Source organism: Anser cygnoides, chromosome 7 (genome assembly GCF_040182565.1).
Source record: "Anser cygnoides isolate HZ-2024a breed goose chromosome 7, Taihu_goose_T2T_genome, whole genome shotgun sequence".
NCBI classification, from domain to species: domain Eukaryota; kingdom Metazoa; phylum Chordata; class Aves; order Anseriformes; family Anatidae; genus Anser; species Anser cygnoides.
Window position 1 is genome coordinate 12,883,736 of NC_089879.1, and position 27,154 is coordinate 12,910,889.

At 36.7% G+C, this 27,154-nt stretch overlaps 1 protein-coding gene across 3 annotated transcripts in view; it reads right to left on the bottom strand.

Moving 5' to 3' along the window:
- Nucleotides 1-27,154, bottom strand: part of SLK (STE20 like kinase) — a 48,806-nt gene that overhangs the window by 10,755 nt on the left and 10,897 nt on the right. Inside the window, exons 2-13 of one of the 3 annotated variants that reach the window (XM_048060368.2) lie at nt 17,293-17,457; nt 14,940-14,988; nt 13,964-14,113; nt 12,504-12,576; nt 12,072-12,266; nt 11,296-11,377; nt 10,167-10,295; nt 6,846-8,255; nt 5,398-5,528; nt 4,971-5,094; nt 4,583-4,762; nt 2,479-2,571 (exon numbers count right to left, since the gene is read on the bottom strand). In XM_048060368.2, coding sequence (XP_047916325.2) covers nt 2,479-2,571; nt 4,583-4,762; nt 4,971-5,094; nt 5,398-5,528; nt 6,846-8,255; nt 10,167-10,295; nt 11,296-11,377; nt 12,072-12,266; nt 12,504-12,576; nt 13,964-14,113; nt 14,940-14,988; nt 17,293-17,457 — 2,781 coding nt within the window. Of the gene's footprint in view, nt 1-2,478; nt 2,572-4,582; nt 4,763-4,970; nt 5,095-5,397; nt 5,529-6,845; nt 8,259-10,166; nt 10,296-11,295; nt 11,378-12,071; nt 12,267-12,503; nt 12,577-13,963; nt 14,114-14,939; nt 14,989-17,292; nt 17,458-27,154 lie in introns of all 3 variants that reach the window. The other 2 variants (XM_048060367.2, XM_048060369.2) reach the window with 2 other exon arrangements.

A 27,154-nucleotide genomic window follows, 5' to 3' on the forward strand; every position in this document is an offset into this window, starting at 1 on the left:
TGCCACTATTCAAAAAACAAAACCCAAACATAACTACAAGCACGCAGGCATGCACACACACTTATGGAATTAAAGCAGATGCTTCTACCAGGATATAAAGGTCAAAAAAGCACAATAGTAGTGTAGGTATCAGAGCCAAGGCGAGCAGCTGCAGAGCTTGCTGCTATACATAACAAAGCAAAAAGATGGCCTGTTGGAACGGAGATGGCATGAGGCAGGAAAACAGTGCTGGGCTACAGGCAATGAGCGGAAGGGCCTCCTGAGCTAAGCATTTTACTTTATTTTTACTGAATGAGCCATCAGCAACATATGGAATTAGGTATTTGTTAAAAATCCTTTGTTATGTCCAGGAGAATCTTGATTTTCATCTCCACAGTCATTGAACAGCAGACAAGGCTTTCATTTCTCCCAGGGGGCAGCAGAGTTGCACAAGTAACAGAAAACCAGAGGGAGGAAGCTGGTGAATGCTCACACAGCAGCAGACCTGAGGGTACAAAAAGCACTGGGAGGCCACATTTGTGAACACCGCAGGCATTCTTAACCAAATATGTAGACTGAAGAAAAACACCGCTTTGGTTCCCTTTCTAGATGGAAAGGATACAAAACCTAGGAGTTTATTTTGAGCATGCGGGCACATAATTAATACTGTGTATGATCTGCTAGGAGTTTTTTGATTTAGGAAGTGCAAGGGGACAGCTGCTCTAGTGTAGTCATGGTCAAAAAACAATTATGCTTGGGATTTACTGTCAGTAATTTAAATATCATCGCTGCTGCATCTACATTGTAAATCTTAAACACACAAAAAAACAGAAACACAGAAACCATGCTAATTGCTAGTACTAAGATAAACCAGGCAATCGCAGAAAACAATCTGGCCTTTCTACTTCCCACATCTACCCAGGTATCACATAAATAACGAGCAGTGACCTTAGTGAAGACCATGCTGGGTGGTATAAAAGGCAGGCAGTACAAGGCTGTCTGCCTTTTTAAAATTACCACTTGGTTTTGCTCAGTATCTTAAACTCCCACCTTAACAATACATAATCTCACTGCACGCAGAGCATACAAGTCACACTGTTCCTCACATGTGCTGAACAAATAACACACAGCATTATATCACGTTTGAGATAAACTTCAGGTGTCTTGCCCAGAGGACAGTAAAAAGATCAAAATTTCAGTAAATAGCGCAGTGAAATAACATTTGTGCTAACTCTCTTGGAGGCAGCTGTGAAACTGATCAGCACATATGAGGAGAAGAAGAAAACCACACATCTGGAAAATTAGGGAAATAAAACTTTTTGGTTTGCATTTTAGGACTTACATCCTGCATTTGTGCGTTGAACAGCGTACACGAAGACAACTGAAAAGACTGAATCATAACCTGAGCAACGCCCTGTGGGACACAACGTACTTCCTATGTCAGAATACAATCAAATGTAGTGCTGCTCTTCAAAAGAAAGAAGGTAACCTCTGCTGTATGTTAGAAATATACATTTAAAACGTCAAGTCTAATCACAAAAAAGCGGTTGCTGACAGTAAAAATTCTGGCCATTTAAGATGTTCCATTTGCACCTTGCCTAGTACTTCCTCATTCCAAGTAAGGATCTTCCACCTTTAAAACCGTCCCTTACTTTAACATACTGAAACCAGTGAAGGAAACAAAGTCACCACAACCATTATGAAAATTTAGTTCCTGAATTGTTTCCTTAACAAGCTTAGAGACGCATCCTCGGTATGGGGAGAGCTGTAACTCAATCAAATTCTTGGCTGGGAAATCCCCTCCTGAACCGAACACATAATCAGATAGAGCTGCTGTTATTTTCTGCTAGGTCACAAACATTTAATCTTTAAGTTACTCAACCCAAACCTGCTCTGCTGGGGTACAAACTCACTCACGTACAAACTATGGCCATCACAAAAGCATTTTTTCTGAAATATTAGCCTCTTTCCAGCTAGCTCATATAAAGGCAGCAAGTTTGAAGGCATGACATTACATATGTCGTCTTATAAAGTTTCCCTACACCTACACTTCGACATTAAATAGTTTCATTTTACCTAATCTGTTCTGCTACTAGCATAAGATGCCTAATGCTTACATATTCTATATACGTTCCTCCCCTGTGCTTGTATTGCCCCCAAATAACTTCTGACTGAAACCTCCATCATTTGATGGGCCTGAGGGTACTTACCACCCACAAAAGCATGGTAAGGAAACTTGTCATATAAAAATAGTTATTTTTTTGGCACAACGTAACAAAACATTACGCTCAACAGCACAAACCTGAAAATCACCGCTCCTACAATTCTACACATTATACTCCATGGGAAGTGAGATGGGAATATTTGAAAAAAGAGAGCAATACACAGGGTTAGTTGGAGTTAAGTTTCATGTTCACTCAACAACAACAAGTGAAATTATCAAGCTGTGTGAATACTGCTGCCTTTTGTATTTTAGTAGCTTGAAGCTGCCATTGTTACCTGAGCATGCTGGCTTTGTGCAAGCTCCTCTTTCTTGCGTTTCATGAGCTCTTTTCTCAGCTCTTTTGGTGCTTTCTCCACTTCACATAAAACCTACAGTGTATATAAGCATGCAGAAGGTGGCAAAAAGAACACTTTTTCTCCGTAGCAAGCATTATTGTGAACACAGGACATGCAGGTCAAGCACTAGAGGAACTGGGAAGCGTGCATTACTTCAGTGGCAGGGATGTTAGCTTAGTGAGGAGAGCTTAATGAAAAGAGACGGAACAATGCGTGCTTTAGGTGTGCCAGCGCAGAGAGATGCATATGCCAGCTTCTTTTTGCATGCAAATGCTGCCCAGTGCTCTCAGAAATGGCAGGCTCTTGACTTGCGTTTTCATGCAGCAGCTAGAACAGTCCATAGATAAGAAAACCGCCACCTGCAGAAGTGGCATTTTCTTAAAGCACTACCGCAAAAGGGCTACAGAGTATGTTTACCTCATGGTAAAGCTGTGAAAAATGGTTGGAAACTTAAAATGAATTCCACCGAAAAAGAGCTGTTTCTGACACTGTCTTGAATATGAATTTAGAAGATGCCATTATCAGTGTTTCAACCATAAATGACATCTACATAGGGTAAATCTTAAAAATAATCATAGAAGCAAATAAAATATTAATGGTTGTAAATGTTCAGTTCTGAAGAATTTAAAAGCAAAAGCTATCCGTAACTGATTATGTTTTTAAGAAACTTCATTATACATATGCTGAAATACAACATGTGTTTCAGTTCAATGTGAATTAGACTAGATGAGTAGAAATATTCTAAATATAACCTGGCTAAATCAGCTGAATATGAATCTGTTACTTGCTGTTTTTAAACTCACTTTAGAATTACAAAACTTAACATTGCACACACCTCAACATAACATGGGTAGTTTGAGAGCACCAGCTGCATTTTCCTTCAAACTGTAAATCACCTTCTGAAGTTCTAAATACAAAACTAGGCACCCAAAATCCAATGCCTATTTGTTTAGTAGTGGAAGCATCATCAGAAAACAGAGTCCAAACCACCACATGCTATTCCTGTTTCCATGAAAGACCTGCTTTTAGCTCAGAGAAATATATAATTCTTCCCGCTTTCCCATGTAGGACCCAATCACCAGTGAGTAGAAAGAGACTCAAAAAATGCAAGAAGTTCCGCAAAAGAAGAAAAATGGTTATTTATATATGAGCAGACAGTTCAAATTGAATACATTTTTTTCTATGCATTTTTTTTAAAACTACAGGATGTTTCTATGCAAAAGCATGGACAGTACAGATTCTAAAAGAAATCTCTAGAAGTCTAATAACTATTAGAGCAAACACTAGAGACATTTATATACAAACAAGCACTACATAGCTGACCTGAAACTAAAATAAAACAGCTATCATGATGCAAAATCTATAGAGGTATACCACTCTTATTCTAATGCAAGCAAATCAAAAGTGTAAGGTGTCAGTGTAAAACGTCACTCACTTTGCCTTAACTGTACAACACACAGGAAATTAATTGTAAAAGATTTTAGGTCATCAGACCTGTCTCTCCTAGCTTGCCTTTTTGAGTTAAAGAACAAAATTCATATAACTAACACTTAATATAGAGCAATTCTAAACCACTTCAGCAGGCACTTAATAAAAATCTAATGAATCAACCGAAACTCAGAAATTTAAGTGTTTCTTCTCGTTAATCGAGATCATACTCTTTTCTTTGGAATTCTAATTTGGTAAGTATTTACTAAGCAGTTATACCTGGTTAGTTTAAAGTAGCAATCTCAAATATTTTCAGTCTTTAATAAAATACTATATCTTAATGTACTATTTGTAGAAAGAATTATTAAATATTCTGTGAAAAATAAAGTCTCCTAATTTGATGACTTTTTCTAGATTAAGTCAATACCCAAACACTCCTGTTAGCTGTTTGTATTTCACTTTTGGCAGTAAAACAAAAGGAATAATACTGACTACTAGTACTCCCTCCACAACTTATTATAGCACATGAGGTTAATGTGACTTTTGGGAGACCTAACCTCAACCATTTGCTATGGCCATACTCCTTATTTTCTGTACTATCATCTTTGTCTCTTACCTCCTTCTTTTTGTTCTTCAACATGTTCTGGAATTTGGACAATTCTTTCTCCTGTTCTGCTTTGATGCGTTTTGCTTCATCTCTTAAACGATTTGTGTGTTCCTGTTCCAACCGCTCTATTGTCTGCTTCTGCTGCTTCTCTAGATTTTCTATTTCTTGATCATATTGTCGCTTTTTACTCTGTTAAAAAAAAAACACTTTTTGTTTACTGGCAGGTGAGTTCTAGCATACAAGCTGGCCATCCATAACACAAAAATATTGCCATTATTAGCAAGAATGAAACTTAAACTATAGCCATCAGAAAGAAATGCCTGTAACATTGTTATTAGTATTTTGCCTACTCCATCAGGATGTCACATTTTAAGAGCACCAAAATCCAAAAACTCACTGTCATTTCCTGTTCAAAACGCCTGTACATCTGTTCTCGCTGTTGCAAGAGCTTGTTACTAAGCTGCTGTTGGGCTCTCTGCTCTTCTTTCTGAAGAAGTCTCAGCTCTCTTAGCTCTTGACGCCTAATAATGAAAGAGAACTTTTAATATTGATAGAAAAATAAAAGAAAGTTATAAAAAAGCATTTACAGCTTAGGTCCACTAAAGCTATTTTTGAATCATCTCATTAGGAAACACTTTGCATTCCTTTCTATTGACAAAAGAAACAAATGCAATGACAAACATGACAAAAATAAGACTATTACCCCCCTTACTTTTACTAAAAAAAATAAACTTTTCACTAAAAAAATAAACTTTTTACTAAAATAATCAGTTGTGTACAAGACAATAAAACCTCCTGTAAAATTTACTTTTACAAAAGCTTACCGTAGAAATCTCATTTCTTCACTTTTTGAGTCATTTTCAGTAACTATTTTTGACGTGGTTACACTCACTTCTACTCCATCAACAACAAACTTCCTAGTTTTCTTTAAAGTTTTCTTCTGTCTTCTAGTTTCCTGAATAAAACATCAGTAAGTTATTCTGTATCTAAGTCATATTCCTTTTTTTTAAAAAAAATATCTTAATATTAAATTACTTCAAATGTTTGTGTGGAGGGCTGCTGCATATAAATCAGGAGTTCTTAGTTACTCGTTATCACTTAAGTGAGAACTTGGAAAAATTCTCATGTACTGAAACATCCTTTATTCAAAGGAAAACTGATTACTGATCATCTAAATTGCCGTTCAGAGAAAAAGCTAGGTAATCCCTCAATGAAAAACTGATGCAGTTTGATTTTCAAGAGCTGAAGAGAGTTGCAAGTACTGTCGGCTTGTGCCCAGTCATGAAAAAAGGTATTTAATTCTGAAAAACAGTACTGAACCTGAATGGCAACTAACTCATCTGCTCAATTAATTTTTCATACACCTTTTAACTAGCAAGGCATTTTGTTGTTCCTTGGTTTTTGTTTTTTTTTTTTTTGTGTGTTTTTGTTTTTAATTCTTATATGACAGTAACCAACTCATGTGACCTTGCTGACAGAATTGGAAAGATTCCCACTTCTCAAAGCTGCTATTGTTTCGCGACAGAACAAAAGAGACCCCGGCAGAAACTTTGTCTCCATTTCGTAAGGGTTTACTGCAAATACACTGAAGCCATGCTAGCATAGCCACGTCCTTTTTGTTGTTATTTTTCTTCAAAGCCATGACTACACCGTTACTATCGTGGTATGGCAGTAATCATATCACTATAAAGATATAAAGTTCATATTCTGGAATGTGCTTTATGTAAATAAGCTCATTCACCCCAGCATAACTGCATCAATATAGTACAAAGGAGTAGTACAGTGCTTGGCATACGCAGACTTGAGAGGCTGTCTGCCTTAGATCTTAAATCTAAACAAAGAGACAGAAGATGGAAGTGACAGGAATTCAACATGAGATTCAGGCGTTTTAAGAGATCTGTCCTGGTAAAGCGGGGATTCTGCGCAGAGTAAGGCACTGAACCAGCCTTCTCGACTACCAGATGTGAACTACAACTACGCACAAATCTAGTCTATAGTTATTTTTTATATGCTAATCTGCCTTATTAAAATATAATTGTGTAACAAAATAAGAAAATAATTAACAGTTCCGTAGCTACTAGCTTGGCTGCACAACATTCAGACATTACTGAGTGCTCAGTTCAGAATACTGCAGTTTATACAAACTTTTAATATTCCATGCTGCCATAGCGGTTCCTCACAGTTTTTCTTAGCAAGGTTCAAACTTGGAGATAGTTTTAGGGCTGCACTCACATAGAATTTTATATAGAAATATATTATTGCTTACACTTACCTGTAAAGATATTGACCCTGTCTCTTTGTTCTTACTAAGGAAACTAGAAATTGACAAATTCAAGTCAATGCTGCTGTTATCAGCCGTAGAACCCGTGCCTGAATCTGCATCATTTTCCTTGAGATTCTCAGATTCCAGCTGCTGCAACGTTTCAGTATTGTCTTGATTATCCGTTTTGACCTTTTCATCATTTTCTTCAGTGCTTATACTAATACTGGGTACAGGAGCGACTTCAGAGTCATCAGCTTGTTCTTCAGTAGCATCTTGAAGCTTACTCTTCATTATTTCATCAGAAGTTACTGCTAACTGTTCTTTGTCTCTCTGAATATCGTTTTCCTGGATATTCTCAGGTCTGTGCTCCTCTGATGTTTGGTCCATCTCCGTCAGTTTATCCACCGCCTTATCAGAAACAGCCTCAGGCTTGGCCTGCATTGTCTTCTGGCCCATATCATCTTTTCCAGAGTCTTTGCTCTCTGTTTCCTCCATGCTACTTATTTGACAAATATCCTCATTTTCACTTTCTGCCAGCTTCTCATCTGCTTTGATCACTTTATCTTGGCTTTCTGATAGAGTTTCTTCAGAGCTGATTATCTCACGGACCTGCTTAGCCTGACTTTCCACAGGCTTATCCACCATCTCGGGTATTTTATCCCCCTCGATGATCTGTGTTTCAGCAGTACCACCTATCTCCTTAATGTTGTCATTTGCATGCTTTATTAGTTCCTTTTCTTCATCAGACACTTTATCCTCAGCACTAGGTACAGATTCTGTAGTGATGTCTGTCATTGCCTCCTCCTGAGCTCCATCTTCCTTTTGCTCTATAGTATTATCTGCGGTGACCTTTTCATTCTTACTTTCTGAGAGATCTATTCTGTCTTCCTCCTCTTTTTCACCAGTTTCCTCAGAAATGGCTTCTCTGATTTCTACAGTATTATCAGCTGTAGGTATTATTTTAACTTTATTTTCTTCTGCTTGTACATTTCCTATGTCATTTTCTTTCTCTGTTTTTTGGTTCTGTTCATTTACTTCTGGTTTTGTTACTGCATCAAGTTCTTTCCCTCCTTTCTGAGGTTCTGCATTTTCACGTGCTTCTTCCAGACTTTCTGTACTCTTCTCAGCTGGCAATAGTTTGCCTTGCTCAACTTCACCAGTTGGCACAGAACCATTCTGCACTTTTATATCATCAGCAGTAGCATCAGAGATGTTTTCAATTGTGCTCCTGATGTTAATGCCCTCAGATTCGTCTCCAATTGTTTTATCATCTGGAAATATTGTGCTGTTTTTCTCCTCAATTGCATTACTTTCTGTTTTTTCAGAAAGAGATTCCAGAACAGAGGCATTCTGTGAAAGCTTATCCTCTTCAGAGCTGGCAATACTAAGGTCTGATGATGCACGCTTGTCTGCAGGTAACTGCTAAAAAATTAAAGGAAAGGAAAAACTTAAGGAAATTTTAAAGGAAATATTTCATAATTTTCTAATTTATTTAAAGCACAGTTCTATTGATGAATATCCAAAGAGATGAGTATATTGTATTTACAGGCAGAATTATATGAATTTGATAGTTTCAGACCACTTCACTGGGTATTATAAGAGAACAAGTACTTTAACTGTAGCTGGTCTCTGAACAGAACATTTCACAAAACCCTCCTCCATTTCTAAGAATTTAATAAAATAAAGCACAATCGAAAGAAAGGGATTACGATCTGTCCTCTGCCACACACTTCACAGAATCTTCTTGTCTTTTTGCACTCACATCGCTCCTTATTTTATTAGTTTAGTTTCCCTGGTAGTCCCATCTACAGTCAGATCTGAAAAACGTCTTTGTTCTATTGGCTAGGAAGGAGTAATGTAGCTTTAGTTAGTGCAGCACTGACAAAATTCTATATTAAAACCTCCTTCTGCTTCATCAAAAATAATCTCTCCTTTTGTTCTTTGATAAAAATACCTAGATCTTTTTTTCCAATCAATGTTAAACTCCATTAAAATTGTGAAAACTTCCAGCACAGCTGAATACGTGGTAATATGGAACTGGAACAGAAACAGTTACCTAACTGTAGAAATTGCCATCGCTGGAATTTAAATGAATGTTATCAGATTACATACAGATATACAAAAGAATATACCAATAAAGTATCACTTTAACCATAATTGCCCTTTAACTCTTCAAAGTGATTATGGTATATCTCTGTCTGTATTTACTATTAGAACCCTGTAATTTGGAGATAGGGCTTCTGATTTGCCATTCAGAATATACTAGACTAATTATTATAACAAGCACGGGTTTGATCACACATTTCCTACCTGAAGGTTTTCCTAAGCACACAGAAAACAGTCTTTTAATTTAAAAGTGCATTTAAGAGATTTCTTCAATTGTTCTAGAAGCTTAGTGTTCTCCAGGCTTTTTAAAAAACGAACACAGTACTGCAACTGCATCGTCCTCACAGCTCCCTAGGCTCAGACAGGAACCACCCTAATAGTACAAGGCACCAACGTACAGCTGCTTGTTTTGAGACACTTTGAGTCACAGGGTGGACTTCACCCCCAGCTCGCCTGGAGATGGATGGCTTAGGAGCTAATCAGCAGATGGAGGTGGTGGGTAATGCCCTAGGAGACAGAGAGTAAGTCCTGGAGGAAGCTGGTGGGAATGCACACTTGGAGATCTGCTTGGGGTAGATAAAGAAAGTGGTCTGAAGGCCAGGGAACATGACTAGTTTGGCAAGGCATGAGGAAGGAATGGAGGAGTGCTTCTTGTGCTGCTTCCAGTGGTACTGGTCACTGTCCACACTGACGGTGCTTGAACCAGTTATATCAGCGCTGCCAACGTGCACTGTGCAGCCTACTACCACATAATTGAACTTCAGGGCATTGCTCTTTGACAAACTGAATTCCTGTTGTAAGATTCTTTAGCATTCTTAAGCATCTTTAAAAATACACTCAGTATCCTCTTAGTAAAATATATTTTCTTAATTTGGGGTTTTTTCTTTGTCAGCCACACTAAAATCACAAATTTAGCTTATGTTGTAATAGTTACATATTTTCTTTCATGTTTTAAGCATCATATGAAATACACAAATATGTTCACTTGTCCATCTAGTCATTTAGACTTAAAACTCTTATATATAAATCAGCATAAATTTTTTAAGAAGTCTACGCTGCATACACAAGTAAAAATAAATGGAGATAATATTCCTTGTTAGTAGTTCTTAATGAGTCCAAGTTGGTAGTTCAAAAGTTAGGTAGAACATTGGAAAATTGAGTTCTCCATAGGAAATTTGTGATTGAAACTAATTGCATATTTAAACAATTAAATTTTAAACTGACCAGAGAATTTTCTGTTTCCTCCTCTTCATCCTCATCTTTACCATCTTCAACTTCTTCTGTAACTTCTGCCTTAGCCTCCGCAATCAGTTCTCGTATCGGTTTATTGGAAGTAACAGTAACAAACGGATGCTTGTGAAAGTAAAACATAACCACAATATTAAGCTCTAACTTCATTGTTCACAGTGGGAAAATCATATCTTAAAAGAAATACTAACTTCAGAGAAATGTTACTCTGGTTCTCTCAAACTTGAAGACTCACAATGTTAACATTAATCATAATTGTCTTAATGTACTTTTCTCTGTTGAAGTTTTAAAATCAAAACATTTGTAATCACATATACTGTGTAAATAATCTAACAAACACACTAAGAATACAAGGTATTCATTTATACTAACCTGTTTCATAATCCAAAGTATAAAAGTAGATTTGTTTTAAAGGTTATTTTTCCTGGAAATGGTTTTCATTTCTACTCAGTTCCACAGTAAAACTATTTCCTGATAAGTTTTTATCTAGAAACATTCTTTCCAGAGAAAAAAAATCTTTTTCCTTTTGGAACATTTCTTCGTATCGAGAACATAGAACTCTATTTCCTTAAGAGAAAACAGATACCTGCTCTTCTCCTACTCCTACTGTCTTAATCTTCTTTCACTTGGCCCTGCTGCTTAATCTATTCAACACGTCAGATGTATTATGGATAAAGTAAATGTGCACTGACGTTAAACAGAATCAAATGTACCTAGTCACATCTACTCCTGTTTAGCCATGCTGCAGTGACAGCATTATAGAAGACAGCTGAGCACTAAAGCTTTTAAAACACCTGTCAGCAATTGACTACTTATGTAAATATCCCCTTCACCCATTACACGTATCAAAGTATAATTTAAATACTTATGCAAATTAATTAGTTATACTATATCAAAATATGTAAGCAAAGACTTTGATCTGCCCTTGGCATTATTTCATTATGTTTTGCCAAATAAAGATCATCCAACAGTATTAAACACAGATTGTGTACAAACACCTTATATTAAATTATTTAAGTAGTCACTCCAATTATGCTCTGCTTTTAAGAGAACATAAAATAGGCTTGCCTTCAAACAATACTTCTGAACAGTTAATTCTTCCTACCTGTAGAAGTTGGGTTGCACTCCACCTTGCATCTACATTCTTTTCCAAACATTTTTTCAGAAAATCTTTAAAATCTGACGACCTACACAAAAAGCAAACAGGTAGTGGCTTTTATTTAGCCTTGACATGAAATGAGTGCAGTGAAACATCATCTTTTGCTTTCACACACATCTACACCACAACTCCATGTCCTTCTACTGGGTTAAAAAAACAAAAAGACAATGAGAGAGTGAAAAGACCAGCATGACACTTATCATTAAAATGTTCTTCCATTTATAAAAGAGTTGACTTCTGGCTGTGAATTTACAATACACCACATCTGCTATATCCCAGACTAAATCACAGAAGGATAGTATAACAACCAAATAGATAACAGCTTTTTTTCGTTTTGTTTTTAATGTTTTCTTAGTATAAAAATATCTAAGTTCCCCTTAACCTAATATTCTTTTTCAGGTAGTCTTCAGAAGTTTCACTGCATTGGTAAAAGGCTATTTTTCATACTTCTTAATGCAAAATCTGCCAGGTCTTTAAATTCTACAAAATATTTTTGCATAAAAGCTTCCATACAGACCTACAGCAAAAATGTCACAGTACCATTGTGTAAGGATACATATGTGTATATATACACACACAGAGCATACATAGAATATGTACCTGTACCTGACTTAAAGCATAAAACTAGTACCATAAAGTTCAGCAAGACTTAAGTCACACATATAGGCCTTATAGTCAAATTCTACAAACTGGGATGGGAAAGTTGCCATTAAAATACAAACCATTTTGAAGGCTGCGCTAATGTGGGTGGATCAGATTTTGCTATTTTCAGGAGCACTCGCATTGGATTTAATTCATGATGAGGTGGCTCTATTTGAGCCATTTCTATTAAAGTAATGCCAAGAGACCAAATGTCAGCCTTGTAATCATAGGGCCTGTCTTTAGATGTCTCGCACATTACTACTTCTGGAGCCATCCTGCAAACAGAATAATGAAGTACCAGATTAGAAAATACACTCTTATCTTATTAAAAATATTATCTTTCTTATCTTATCTTATGAAAAGGGTTCTCAACGTGAATTTGCTACAACATTTTAAAAAACAGATTCTACTCTTAATACATTTACATGATATTTAATCAAGTTTATATTACCAACCAAGGTAATATTAGGATATCAGTTCATACTAAAAGGCCAGCAAAATGGTGCACTTACCAATATGGTGTACCAATGAAAGAATCTCTTCTTTGTATTGTTCTTGTGTTTTTAGCTGATACTCCAAAATCCGCTTAAAGCAAACAGCAAAAATAGCATTAAGTTGGAGGAAGAATTTTTATATTTTACAGCTGCTTTTAAAATGCTTTATGTTCCAAATCAAACATTCAAAAAAAATTCAAAGACAGATAAAATACTTGCATTTTGATAACTGTGTGCCCATGCACTCAGGTTTTATAGTATTTCTAATAAGAGATACTGAAAAAAGTAATGACAATGTAGAGTTGTGTGGGACAAGACAGATGCACGTACCTGTTTTAGGAACAGGCAAGTTAAATTATTTTCATTACAAAATGACTACATTAGCCTATAAAATGTTCCTTGGACATAGCGTTAACTCTTATTAATTCAGCAAATCATTCTATTTTTGATTTCAGGATTTAAATTCTCCGAAGTGAGATTTTTGTTTCATTTTTTCCTGTCTATCTTATATGCTTCTTTGCACAACTACGTTATTTGTCAGTAAAGCACTATTTTTCATTTAGAAAAGATGACATTTAAATATAAACATTATAGACTTATTACAGATATAACTTTCTTAATGAAGATCTAGAGATTAGAGCAAAAGGACAAAATAGCCACATGTTTGTCTTTAATCTGTACAAAGTGACTTGATGGGCTCAACACTTCAGAAGCCTAATTTTGCTCTGTTGGAAAAAAAAAAAAGAGGATTAAGAGAGCTATTTATTCAAATGTAAAACCTGAAATATTGAGGCACTATAGATAATGAAGTAATAAAGCTCAAATGCAAGGAGGAAATTTGCCATTCACATATTTATAAAATGAGTAATCATTTACATCTTTGTGTACCAGAAATAAAAAGTACAGAGAACTTAAAAGGGATAAAATGCTCTTTTATGGGACACTGTACACTTTTCAAAACTACCGAGCTTGAATACATCACTAAATATATGTATGGAGGAAATCTCCCTCTGGTCTGAGCTGTGACATAAGCTCTGTGCAAGCTATCAAGATACGTGTGTCAGCCAAGTTTGGCAAAAGGTTAAAATAGTTCTAGTCCATATGAGGAGGAGCCAGCTCACGTGAGGTAATTAAAATGAACAGAAAGAAATCAATGCTTCCCTTACCGTGAAACTCTATTACCTATATTTTCTCTTACACAGTATTACTTAGAAACTACAAGAGTAGTTCTATTATGCTTAGAAATATGGCCCATGACAATGAGTTCATTATTAAATCTTCAGCCTTCCAAGAGAAGCCAAAGAAGTAAAAATAATAAAATACTTGCAGATGAAGAGAAAAAAACTGAAGAACTTCTCATCCTTAGATTTATATTTAGATGGCTACATACTGAACTCTGCCCAAGTATAGCCTAAAGAAAAGACAATTATAAGACCACGTAAAGTTCCAGAAAAGAGTTTTATGTGCAACACGCTTACCTAGTTTAATGTCTCCATCTAATGTGAAAAGAATATTGCCAGCTTTTAGATCTCTGTGGATGATCTTATTTTCATGCAAGTAGTTCAATGCTTCCAGTGTCTGCCTGCATACCACTTTGATCTGTGGCTCTGTTAATGGCCTTTCAAGCTCTTGAAGAGAAAGAGAGAATGTTTTTGCATTTTTATGCTTATAGCAACCAATACAGAAATATATGTAAAAAAATCAATTAATCTGACCGACTCTAAACACCGTATGTCAGAAAAACTACCTTAAAATACTTGTTCCTTTTGGGTTAATAGCAAAATTGCAATATTTTTTAAGTGAAACAAAAATTTCATCCCTTGTATTCCAAACCCTCCTTATTATGAACTTTGTACCCCTACCTATCTGAACTGTGGAAAGGCTACATAGTTTAGAGATTGGGCATCTTTTCTGTGGTACACAGATGTTGCGTACACAGAGATGTTGTTAAAGACAGACCCTTTACTTACTGGCATTAGCATTCACCTAATTTGAGGAATAAGCACAGGAAATCTAACCTTAACGTTGATGTAATATAAGAAGTTATCACAATGTAATTTGGAGGATGACAAAGGAAGGGGGAGAATGAGATCCTAAAAAAGGATCAATATAGATCACGTTAAAACAACAGAGAGCTTCATAAGCATGAAAGAACAGCTCATTACACTCATTTAAGGATCAAGACATTAAAAATGGGTTTTGAAAAGTAAATAAACACTTTAAAAAATGAGAGATTAGTCTAACTCAGTAAGTTACCATATCCACAGATACAGTTGTAAATATCATTTAAAGACCCCGACATTCAACACATATGCCACACCTATTACATAAACATTTGCATTTCAAAACAATACACATGTGAAGCAAGTCTTAAAATACATAAATATTATTAATTTAAGATGTTAAAAATGTTATTATTTGAAACAACGTTATTATTTGAAACAACTTATTTACCCAACATTACTGCATCTACTGCTCCACCTGCACAAAATTCGATCAGGATCTGTATATAAACAAGAGAATACATAAATTACAAGTTAAATAGTTCTGCTGAACTGAGTCATTGATTAAGGGACTACTACTGGGAGACAAGAGTTTCAGACTATTTGACCTTGAATATACATATATTTTTTTAAACTAACCTCTACAAAATATTGGTACAACTTGGAGCAACTAACAGTATGGCTGTGAAGCTAAAGCAAATGACTTGAAAAAAATGCTTGGAGATCCTCAGATAAAGTTTTAATCCAAATGTAAGATTCCACATTAAAAGTATCAAGGTCAGCTTCAATCTGACTAGTAATGTGATTTACTTATGTTCTGCAAACTCTTTTCTATTATATTTTACTTAGATACTATAATCTAGTTGGAATATTCAATCAGAGAGAGGAGCTACATTATTTTCCAGTAGATGTTAAATATTAACGAAAATGAGTTTATATTCATTTTCATGTTTGTATTCATTTTCCTCCATTTTCACTGATGCCTACAATACATAAGTGGTTTTATCCCAGAATCTACTCATACTAAAATAACACAATCTCCAGGTCTCAGTTTACATGTGAAACATAAACAAACTGAACTGCCACTATTTTGGGGCACAAACTATGCTCACATTTAGGACAGAAAAAACATACACAAAGGAGAAAAAGAGTAGACAAAGCGAATGAGGAGAGCAGGGAAGAGAAGAAAAGAGATCATCCAAGATTGCCACCCCATTCTTCCTTAGCTGTTTTAGTTCTTTAATTAGAACTTTGAACATTAAATTATAACTTTCAGTCTGACAGCTGAAGAGCATTTTTTGTCAGAAACCTAAACAGCCCTCTGGGAAATAGTATCTTGATTTTTTATACTTTACAGTATGTTTAAAATCAGAGTATAATTGTTCATAGAAGAAGAAACCTCAAATTATACCCTACAAAATAACACTCATATTTACCCCTCACAGGATAACTTTCTTCAAATTACAATTCAGTTAATACTTGCAACAATGGTAGTAGCACATGTATTTTATAATGCAATTCCTTGTAAATTCTTTAAGCCTTTATCCCATATACATGCTTCTGCATGCTTACTGTCAAGTAAGTAAAGTATAGGAAATTCTGTATGAGATTTCCCTGCTCTAAAATTTTGTGTTTGATCTGACAATCTGACAAAGGTCTCTTTGGTAAAGAAACTGTTTCTAAAACTGGAAAGCAAAAACATGTTCTTTATGTCCAACTCTCATTTTTCTTCTTTTTTTTCCCTCTCCACTAAGTTCTGTTTACTTAACCACATCATCATAGCCTTCTCTCTCTCTCTCTCTCACTTTCATGGCTCTCCACTTCACTGTAGCTACATATCTACAATTTTATTTTTAAACTATAGTTAGAAGAGATGTAAATAATCTGCCAGTGAAGCCTGTCAACTGTTCTATATTCTATGCATACTTGCTTTCATGTTCACCTTTATGCATGGAAATTTTTTCACTATTCCACCGTACATACCGCATCATTTTACTCAACATTCAGATCACAGAAAGCATTCGCAAAGCTCGTCAAAAGAAATCTCCATCAGGAAATACAGTATTACACTTCCATTGTTTCCATGCTTAAAGGATAACTTGGAGGAATTTTTCTGTTATTTAGTTTAGGTATCTTTTTGAATTATAGTCTCCTTTTAAAGAGACACGTATCCTTTGTATAATTCCAAAAGCACTTACAGATACTGCATCAGGCCACCTAAGGGAAAAAACTGTATTTTCACAGCTCAAGTTATTCAGTGCATAGGGCGTACCAGCAAACTGAGGTACAGTCACATACACTCCCACAACACTTCTATGTAAAAATATCTAGATTTTTAGCAAATTATTGTTCACATCCCGGTAAACTGTCCTTCCTGCAAGTACTAATAAAATCACTTCTATCTAAAATAGATACTTCCCAGGCTGACCTTTTCAGCCCATTTTATTTATTTTGCAGCTGTAAATTCTGAACCTCATTCTCAATTGTGATAATGTAATTAAAATCTGAATCCTGCTGTTACAAATAAGTACCAACAAAGAACTCTCTGCATACAACACAATGAAATGCTAATTTCCAGATTTTATATTCAGACTGCTGACTTGATGACTCAATGCATCTTGATTTTACAGTGACAGCTTCCTATCAGTCATATTTACAATTTACAAATTAGTTTTGAAATTGTGGAGTTATCCCAACAGTGACAACCCAGACGAAATGTGATAATATTTCAATAAAACCATGAAAAAAAAATTCAATATTCTTTTAAAATAAATAAAAGAATTTAGAGAAGAAAAAATACCTACCCACAGATTGTTTTCATAGTAGAAAGCATCTAGGAGCTTAACAATATTAGGATGATCACAGGATGCCAAAATATCAATCTCAACCATGTAATCTTCAAGTTCTTCTTCTGATTTAGTATCAATCACCTTTGCAGCAGCTAGTACTTTTGTTTCTTTGTTCTGAGCCTGTTAAAAAAGTTACAGCAATTATTTAGATAATATTTTTTCCAAACAATTGTCAGCAGCAAAAAACCCAGATCCTCCCTCTTGATATTTCTGCACCATTTTCCTGCATTTAGCCTGCCTCTCCACAAAAAGAGAATATCTGCATAGTAAAGACTAGATAAATTCTAGCAGAAGAAAGCTGTTTTTCTCAAGGTCAAGAATCAATGAAAGATAAGGACACGGAAATACCCAGTTGCTGCTGCATTCTTTAAACCACGATGCAGCTTAGGGTCATTACTATTTTATATGCCTTAGGTGAAGTTCTGCGCTGCTCCTCAGAAAACTATTTACTAACACTTGGCAAGGAGCATAAGGCAGCCTCCACCCTCTCATTTCTTGCCCTTCTGATGCTCCCCACATTGTGGCAGCACAGCTGTTGGCAAAGCCGCATAGAAAACCAGATCTGCTACCAGCAATCAGTAGGTTACTCTCTTCTTGAGCCAGGGGCTGCATTCAAGCTTATGTGCTAGAAAGATGCCAAGCCACCATTAATTCATCTGGGCATTTAACTCTCTTTGCTTCAGAAGTCTAGGAGCACTGGCTGCTCATCGAAGCCTGCATTCATCCAGCCTCTACTTTACTGCTCCACGCCTTAAGACAAGGCAGCAGAGCTGCTGTAGTGGCGCGGTCAGCTGCAGAACAGGTGAGATTTGGACTTGGAAAAACAAAATCGTGGGTACCTGAGAATAAAAAGTATTTATGCTATGCACTTAAGTATTCCTACGTTAAAAAAGCCAAGGAAATTGCAACCAATTAGAGAAGCTGGTTTTTAAATAATAAAAAAATTCAGTCCAAATTATAATTGGTGAAGCAGACTTCAGTCTGACATGCGACACCCATGCAGAACTGGTCTAGATCCCCTCCACCTAGCTTTAGACACTGCAGTGGGAAGTTTGGGGCAGAGCAGCAGGAGGCAGGACCCTTCGGGGGCCATTCCAACTGCCCGGGGCAGCTGCTGGATGGGCACCTTGGTCCCAAACCTTGCCAAGATGAACCCAGGGCAGCACACAGAGCAGGAAATCAAGGAGAGCCCCGAACCTCTGTCACCTAATCTCTTTTTATACTAATGTCACTTGAAAGCTGTAAAAAGAGCAAGTAAGAGTTCTTAAGGATAATTTCTATGGTCTATGTATTATTACTTTGATAACCATAAGGCATTCTCTCAATGTGGCTAATATAGAAAAAAAGAAGATTTAAAACAGATGTTTATGAAAACATTTAGTAAAACAACTGTAACAGCAAAATGCTGTTATAAGATGAATCAGCTAAGGCTCGGCTTATGGCAAGGGTAAAGTTTGTATGGTACACCTGTAGTAGCTTTTTGTCTTGATACTAATTTCAAAAACAAAACAAAAAGTCAATTCACCTTCCACATTCACCTTAATATTTTCCCTCCTCTTTTTAACAACCGAGATAAGGGATCCGTATGATGTTATTCAAGAACATACTACTGAGAAGTTTTCAAACACATTCTAATAATAAGAAAAAAAGTCTGCTTAACAATATGAAAAAATATTTGTTTCAGTTTCATGTTTTATAGCAGGAATGAAAGAGCAACTTTCCTGTCCCAGAGCTCCACTGTAAATGAAACCTGAAAGGTTTAGCAGATGCCTCACATCACAACAGAGCTAGACTTGGTAGGTTACATGTGCAGAAGACAAGTTGTTAGAGCTCCTTTAAAAATATTGAAATTTCAACTACTAATTTACTTTTCTGAAACAAGAATGGCCAGGCACTCCCCACAGTACTGTAGAATTTATTCTGAGGATACTTCAAAAAAAAGAAAAGAATTATTTTTCACACAAATTTGCACATAAACTGTAGAGTAGTCATAGTATTTTCTTTAATTAAAGTTGCATTTTCAACTTCGATATCAGTTAACGATAACTGATACTCCGATTTTCAGATTCAATTTCACCTTTGAGGAAAGAAAGAAGCGAGGATAAATTAGGATGCACAATTCCACTCTAAGGAGGTTAGCTGTATTTATATTATATATTGTCCCCCCCCATATCTACAGAGTGCTTTGTATTTCGATTTTTCCCAGATCCTTTTGCTTGAAGCAATTAGAAATCTGCTTTGGATAAATTTTTTATTCCCTCCTTGTGGTAGCTCTATTAAAATACCTCGTTTAAAAACCGAAGTGATAATAGAGACAGGGATTATCTTTATAAGCATCTTAACTATAAACTAAAGAAAATACGCTCAAATTCTTACTTCCGATAGTAATACTTTGTATGTCTAGATTCAGACTTCTATCTTCAGAAGACAAATGCTTTAGAATTAGCATATTTCCACCAGATATTTCTGTGGGCAGACAAAATATACAACTCTACAGTAAACATCCACTTACGTGACTTGCTGTAAGCAGCACAAAAGAAATCCTGTCCTGTGCATTTTGTGGCTAAAAAAACCCATATGATTCACCAGTATTTAACATCCTTTAAAAACACAAAAAGGTGTTCTTCATTAGTGAAAGTACATTTTTCTCTAAAATTCGCTAATCAAATAAAATGAAGCCTCTGTTCTAAAGACTTGAGTAGCATTGCATTGTCCAGGAAAAAAGCCCACTCGATTCAGAGGAACAATGAGCATTTACAGCTTTGTGGGGGCACGGCTGTTCTTTCTAGAGTTTGGCTGAAATCTTTCTTCTGCTGCATAACATTCCCCAAAGGTCAGAGCAGGAGCAAAAATGTTAGTGTAGCTGCAATCTTGATTTGCATATCCTCATTTTGCATTTGAGCACATTAACATTTAAAGTCAAATAATCATTAATGTTACTCAGAGGTTGTGTACTTTCAAGATGTGCCCTGTATCAGAAGCCAGGCAATTTCTTCCTATATTGCAGATCTCAGTTATCACTTCACGTTTCTCCTGTATGCTCTGCTTAAATAATTTTGGTTCCACTTCCATGACAGATGATTTAAGCTTCAGTCCTAAGACATCCAAACTGTCGTCTTTAATGATTATGTTTCAATCCTGCCTTATGTGGAGACAGGGGAGAAAGGGAAAAGAAAGATTTTTTTTCTTCGTATCAACCTTTCGCCTCAAAATGTATATAAACACGTGGTTGAAAGCTGAACTGGAATAACCCATTCCTCCGAAAATTTGATATTGAGAATATTAACTATTATGTGCAACAATACACAAACATTGCAATCCTTTCACCAAAACTTCTATTTGGATTCATGTTTAAGGCTACTGCAGCAAACAATAACTTCCAGAGAGACAGCATGCACAAGGGAATGGCAAACCGTATGCTACAGCACTGATCTTGCAATAGATGGAACAGTCTCGTTAGCAGATAACGCACAGAAAAATATCTTTATCCTCCTAATTCTAAGAGTGTTGAGAAAGACAGCCAGCTTGCACATAATAAATATGGTCTTGTAAATTAGAACTTGCAAATTGCTTTCCCTCTGAACCTAAATCCCTCACACTAAAATGGCAATGACATCGACTGTACAAAAATGTTGTGAACAGCTGGAAACGTAAACGTACCAGAAAGAGGAATAACCCTTCTACGTGAAACTAGGATCTGCGAGTACATGAAATTAGTGACCCCTTCCCTATTAATCATGGATTTTGATACAGTATCATATATCCAAATACAAGTTCCAGATCCAGAAGCTTTGTGAAGGGACTGATAGCAGAATATTAAAAGGCAGGTTTACTGCCTGGGCATTCAGCCAAGCAGTTGCATATTGCCAGCCACAGACAACAGGGAGAGCAGAGCCACAGTTCCACGGTAATAGGATTAGAGCTCAGAGATAGCTCAGTCTTTCATCTTGAGGTGGCCAATGTGAAGTTCTGGCCCTGGTTGTGAGGAGCTGTTTCAGTTTCCTACCACCAGCAAATGCTTCCTACCCAGCTGCGCAGCTGCCCTCCTGTGACACAGCACGTAGGCATCTACAAATTAAAACACTACTTACAGCCGAAAAAAAGTACACCCTTCATCTCCTGTTCAGCCAACCAGAATCACTGCTGAGATGGGAGATGAAATATTATTTGTCACCTTTCTTCCCAACTGCTCGCTGCTGAGAAGTTATATAACCACGCTGAATGTTTTGCAAGCAGCAAAACAAATCATTTGAGCTCTTCCTTTCTGACTCATTCTTCTCAACTACAGTCATAATCATACTCCATCAAGGTTGCCCAGAAGCGAAAAACATGCATCCCTATTCAGCAAGTGTTTTTGCAGGTAAAATGCTACACTTCTGTATAAAGCTGGGACCATCCGACCTAGCTCCGTGTTGCTTTGTGACGATGTCTCATCTGAGTAATCAGAACTGAACAAGTGTCCTTGCACAGCACAAAGCAAGAGCTGTTTCTTAGAGCTATCAGAAAGCAATGGATCTCAGGCTTCCTTTCACATATGAAGGAAGAAAAAAAGTTGATTGGGCTGCGAGAGTCTGAAATTCTAGCAAATTAACCTGTAAGTAGCAGCTCAGTCTAACACAGAAACTACGCTGGAGTCCATTTCACATACATTTAGTGTATCATAACTGAAATTGTTCTATGCATTTTTAAACTAAAATACTGGTCAGTCGTGCAGGTTTAAGTGTTCAAATTTCTTTTGAAAACATAAGGGTTTTTTTATTAATGAAAGTAGATTTTTCTCTAAAAGTCATTAACTGCATAACATCTAACATCAAATGTTGAGAAATTTAATTAACAGTACCAGTTTGAATTCAAGAGCAAACCTAGCTGCCTGTGCAGTATTAAACCACTGTTTTTACAATAAACCAGAAGTTAGGCCAAGGAAGGAGATGGCAGCTTCCACACACTTCTGGAAATTAAGAAAGTAAGAAAGATGAGAATTATTTCAAAGAAGCTGTATAATTTTGCACCAGTGTCCAGCGCACAATGTTTGGAAACACAGTATTAAGAAGAAGTCTTAGCGAGTTTCAGTATATATGTTTGGTCCAATGAACTAAGCAGCAGCTAACTCCAGCAACACCTGCTAGAACACGTTGCAGTGACTGTTGCAGAACTGCTCAGAAGCTAACAAAAGGACAGCATCTACCAGGGAAGATGATACACCCTTACACTGCAGCCGATGAGTCACAACTTCGCCCTGCCTGTACAGCTACCTACAGGAGAGTTTCTGCTGCTGAAGAAAGGAAATGTTTCAGGCCAGGGAATGTTTAATGCCACGCTGAAGTAGTAGATGAAAGCACCTCTCCTTCCTATGAGGATGCGGCTTTACTAACATCTTGTCCAGGGCTCAGTGCAGACTGCACATGCTTATGGCATGATGGTGTGGTTGGTGCTGCCTTTGTGGCTGTACTGGTTTTGGAACTGTTTCCATGACAACTTGACTCTTTTTACATTCTCCTTGCACTTTGTATTTATTGTGGTTCTTCTGCTTCCTCCGTAGTTGGCATCTGAGGATTCCACAACATATTTTGGGGACTGGTATGCAATATCATTTTTATATTTATCTTCATGATTTCCCTAATGTATTTTCATTAACTCTGTGGTATTTTGCATACTAGCTAAGCAGAGTTTGCATCCAGATTTGTGTGCTGTTTCCCTGAAATTATAGGAATACTTATACGTGTATCAATGAGACATCCAGGGCTCAACTGGCCAATGGGTGCACAATAACTGAAACAGTTCTTTACGGGCAACTTAAAAGAGTCAATTATATCAGATTATAGAATCATTCTTCTTATTTAAGCACACCCATTTAGAAAAAAAATCCTAAACATTGGCAAGATAATGTTGTTTTATAACATTAGCTCTCCCCCTTCCCTTGTTACGTAAGAGCTCACTTAAAAGCAACCCAGAAATCCAGCTGATAATATAGGGAAAACATTTGCAACTGAAACATTAAGTGGTGTCAGAGGTGTAAAAGCAAAGGACTGCTATTTTTTTCCTAAACTGAGTTATAATAACCGTACGTACTACTTGCAAAAGCAGCATTAAACCATACAATTCTGCATTACAATCAACTCCTCTAAGAGAAGAGGGAGGTGCGACAAGTCAAGATTTACCCCTGCAGTGCTGCTGCTTTGCCAGGTCTTTTGCAGAGGGCACTGAGAGCTGCCAGCAGAGGTTTTCTCCAGTTTACCCAGCACCAGCCAGTGTCAAGCCCAAACTGGCCTCCAGCTTCCCAGGAAACCCGGCCCAAGGCATCCTCATCCTGCCCTACAGGTAGCCTATAGTTATTTGTTTGGTCTTGTTGCATTGGAAAAAGCAAAATGCTTATGGCTGAAAAAGCAAAATGCTTACACATTTATTTTAATCACTATAGCTTAAAATCAAATCTTTATTCGAGCAATAAACATACTTTATTCCAGATGACAAATTAATAAAGCTTCCAATTAGCGATGATATAAATAATTTTTAATCAAGCCACAATTGCCAATTCTAGCTGTTCACTACAACTACTTTTAAGACATTAGCCAACAACCAGAGCTGAAGCTGTGTCCCAACCACTTTTCAAAGCGACCGTGCTGCCAGGTTGATAGCTGGGAATTGTTTCATTTGCTCTTGATGCTTTTTTGGTTTGAGCACAGACCTTAAGAAACCTGATTCCTTTACCTGGGGGCATTCTCTATTTTTATCTTGCTTCTATCCTCTGCTAGAGGCAGAAGCCTTCTTTCACTTAGAAATGTAGTTTGCTTAGATTTCTTTCATTAAGAACATGGCTCAGAGAGCCAACGTTATTCCTGCTAACATCTTTTCCTAGGGAGACATTTGGACATTTAAAAGCTAACTCCACAGCAGCCTGCAAACAAATATCACGGAGAATTTTGGCTTCATTTAGCACTAAGTCACTTAGTTTACTAGCATTTTACAGACTACATATTGTACATTCACAGCTGTACACATATTAGCCTAGAATTTGTTTAAATAAAGCAGTTAGGTCTAGCTGCAGTTCCTCCTTACCCTGTTCCTTTGAGTTAGGTAACAAAACATAAAAATTGGGATTTCTTCCGCCCAGGGCCTTTAGGCAGATCAGAGGTAAGATGGCTAGATCTGTTTTCCAAGCCAGCACAGCTATTCACGTACAACACAAAAACACATCCGATTTGAACACAGAAACATGTTTTTCCCAACTAGAAATGAACAAGTCAACAAAATAAAAGAACAAATGACAATTTCTTTGGACTTTAAGAACCCTTCAACAAAGACCTTCTGACAGGTTACTAGGGAAACTACATAGTCATAGAAACGAAATGTGGTACAGTCATTAAGTTAAAAAAACTTGCTGTCAAAGTAAAGAATATGATTAAATGTTCTACGTTTCACATCGCAGAAAGAAAACATTTGAGGATCTGTACTAAGAGTTTATTTTCTGTATTTACTGTAGAAGATGATGGAAAATAACAGAATTTACTTAATCATTATTTGAAGAGTATACACCTTACTAGCTCAACAAAATGGTCAGTTTGGGAACGGGTACTGTATAGCCTGACCCTGCAGTGTGAGCCATGTTCAAGACTTGCAGTGAGCACAGCTAAATGGCCAGAGGGGAACGATTAAACAAAACAATATGAAGCATTACCATCCCATTTCATTCTCTGTCTTACTCATATGAGCAATAAAGAATACCTCATATATTAAGGAGAAAAATATAAGCTATATAAGCAGTTTAAGATCTTATATTTTACATAAAGACATTTGATGAAAAAGTGAAGTCACAGTAGTAACATAGTGGGAAGTGAAACGACTGCATCAATGCCACATTCATATTGGCAATAGCTCTTGCAAAACTATCAAAGTGTATATTCTCTATATTGCTCCACGCAGGCTCTCGTCTGTTGTGATGAAACTTCCCCTATTTCTGAAGGAAAAAGGAAGTCGAGTAGCTCTTGGCAGTTTTCATTAAAAAAAGCTACAGATCATCCTTACGTAAGACTGTTACAGGGACAAATTCATAATTCTTTTGGTATTAATGTATTTTAAAAAACAGGAACTTTAGAATTCTAGAGGGAAGTTACTGCTCCTTATGCATGTTTCTTTGAAGTCACTTAATAGAAACCAATGGCAAAGACAACAAAACAACAACAAAAAGTCAATACAGTTAAGTCCATTTCTTTCAACTCTTTTATAGCTTTGAAATATGAACAAGTTATTTTCAGGTCAGTTCTACAAAACTTATTCTGATGATGTACATTATTTAGTGCTTACACAGTCTGTGACTTCCCCTTAGTTTTATTGTGAGTCTTTTACATAGTGATGCTAAAGCTACATGTCATCTCATGAAAACAACAGGAAATCTTCTGACATGCAAGGCAGAAAGGTTCTCTCACACAGAATTCAGTGTTCTAGCTATATCTCTGTGCTGCAAGTATCACACACTGACATGAGAAAGCCATCTGAACAAACATTTAATATTCCTTGCAAACTGGCTATTCAAGTGCCACCAAGATAGTATCTCAGGTTCTGTAAGTAAACTCCATTCACGTTGAGCACAGTAGTGGGACAAGTTGCTTCTGATGTTACCTTTCAGATTCAGTTTATTTTTTAAACAATTTCAACAACTTTTGAGCTGATGCTGACACCGTCCTGTCCTTTCTACCTTGCATCAGCACTGTCAGTTGTCTGGCCCTCCTGTGAGCTGGCTGGAGGACAGGAGCTGACTCTGTGTACAGTCAGCTTCTGGATGGGTTTAGTCCCTTGGCCCGGATCATCACGGGGTCAGCGAGCACCAAAGCTGTCACAAGTAGCAGGTGGGAATGGGAATACTGGGCCGGCACTCTGGCTGAGTTGACTTGTGCTGTTGTAACCTGCTGTGGAAGGCAGTCACCGAAGACCCAAACAATTCAACAGTCACTTCTGTACTTACTAGTGCCATTGAAAATCATCTGAGAAAACGTGTTACTGACTGTTTCACCTAGTATCACAGTTCCATATTGTTTCAGTGCTTTTCAAAGATTCAAAAGAACCTTAAGGCTAAGAGTTGAATTTGACACAAAAGTTTTAAAGTCATCAGCTATTAAACATCCATTTTCCAAGCACCAGGATCCCCGAAGTGCTTTGAGTTAAGCTCTCAGGCTTTTCTCTTGCTCAACTGCAGCACTTTGAACTATTTAACATTTTTATTATTTGAACTGTACTATCATTTAAAGAAATTGGCTCTGTTCATGGCACAGTATTGATTAAGACTAAAACGGGTTTTCTTTGTATTGCACCAGCTCAAAGGTAAAAGTTCCCATGCTGGACAACTGAAGACTAAGAATTTATGACAGCATCAAAACTCACATCCCTGAAATAGGAGAGTAATAAGCTTGTACACTAGTTCATTTTTATATTTCACTTTTAAATACTATTGTTTGTTTGAAGCCTAACGTGTTAATTTAAACAAACAACTCCTAAGGTCATTAAGCTGACCAGAACATCTAAGTCTGCTACTAAGGGTCAGCTTAAAGCTCTTGCTATAACAAAGGAGGCGCTTTCAGGTAACTCAGCTATCCTTGTCCATAGGAAACACTTGACAGAGTTCCTGTTTATGTGATGATCCTTCAGCTTTTACACTCCCCACCCGGAAGAGATGAAAAGTAACAGCAGACTGCTTTCCTCTTCCAGGTTACTTATAAACCCAGTTAGTGCATTTCCACTAGCAGTAAAAACTATTCAGAAGGTAACAGTAAAAAACAAGCTTGGCTGAACTCTTAGGAGTACCCATTTCTCTGTGGGTGCCTGT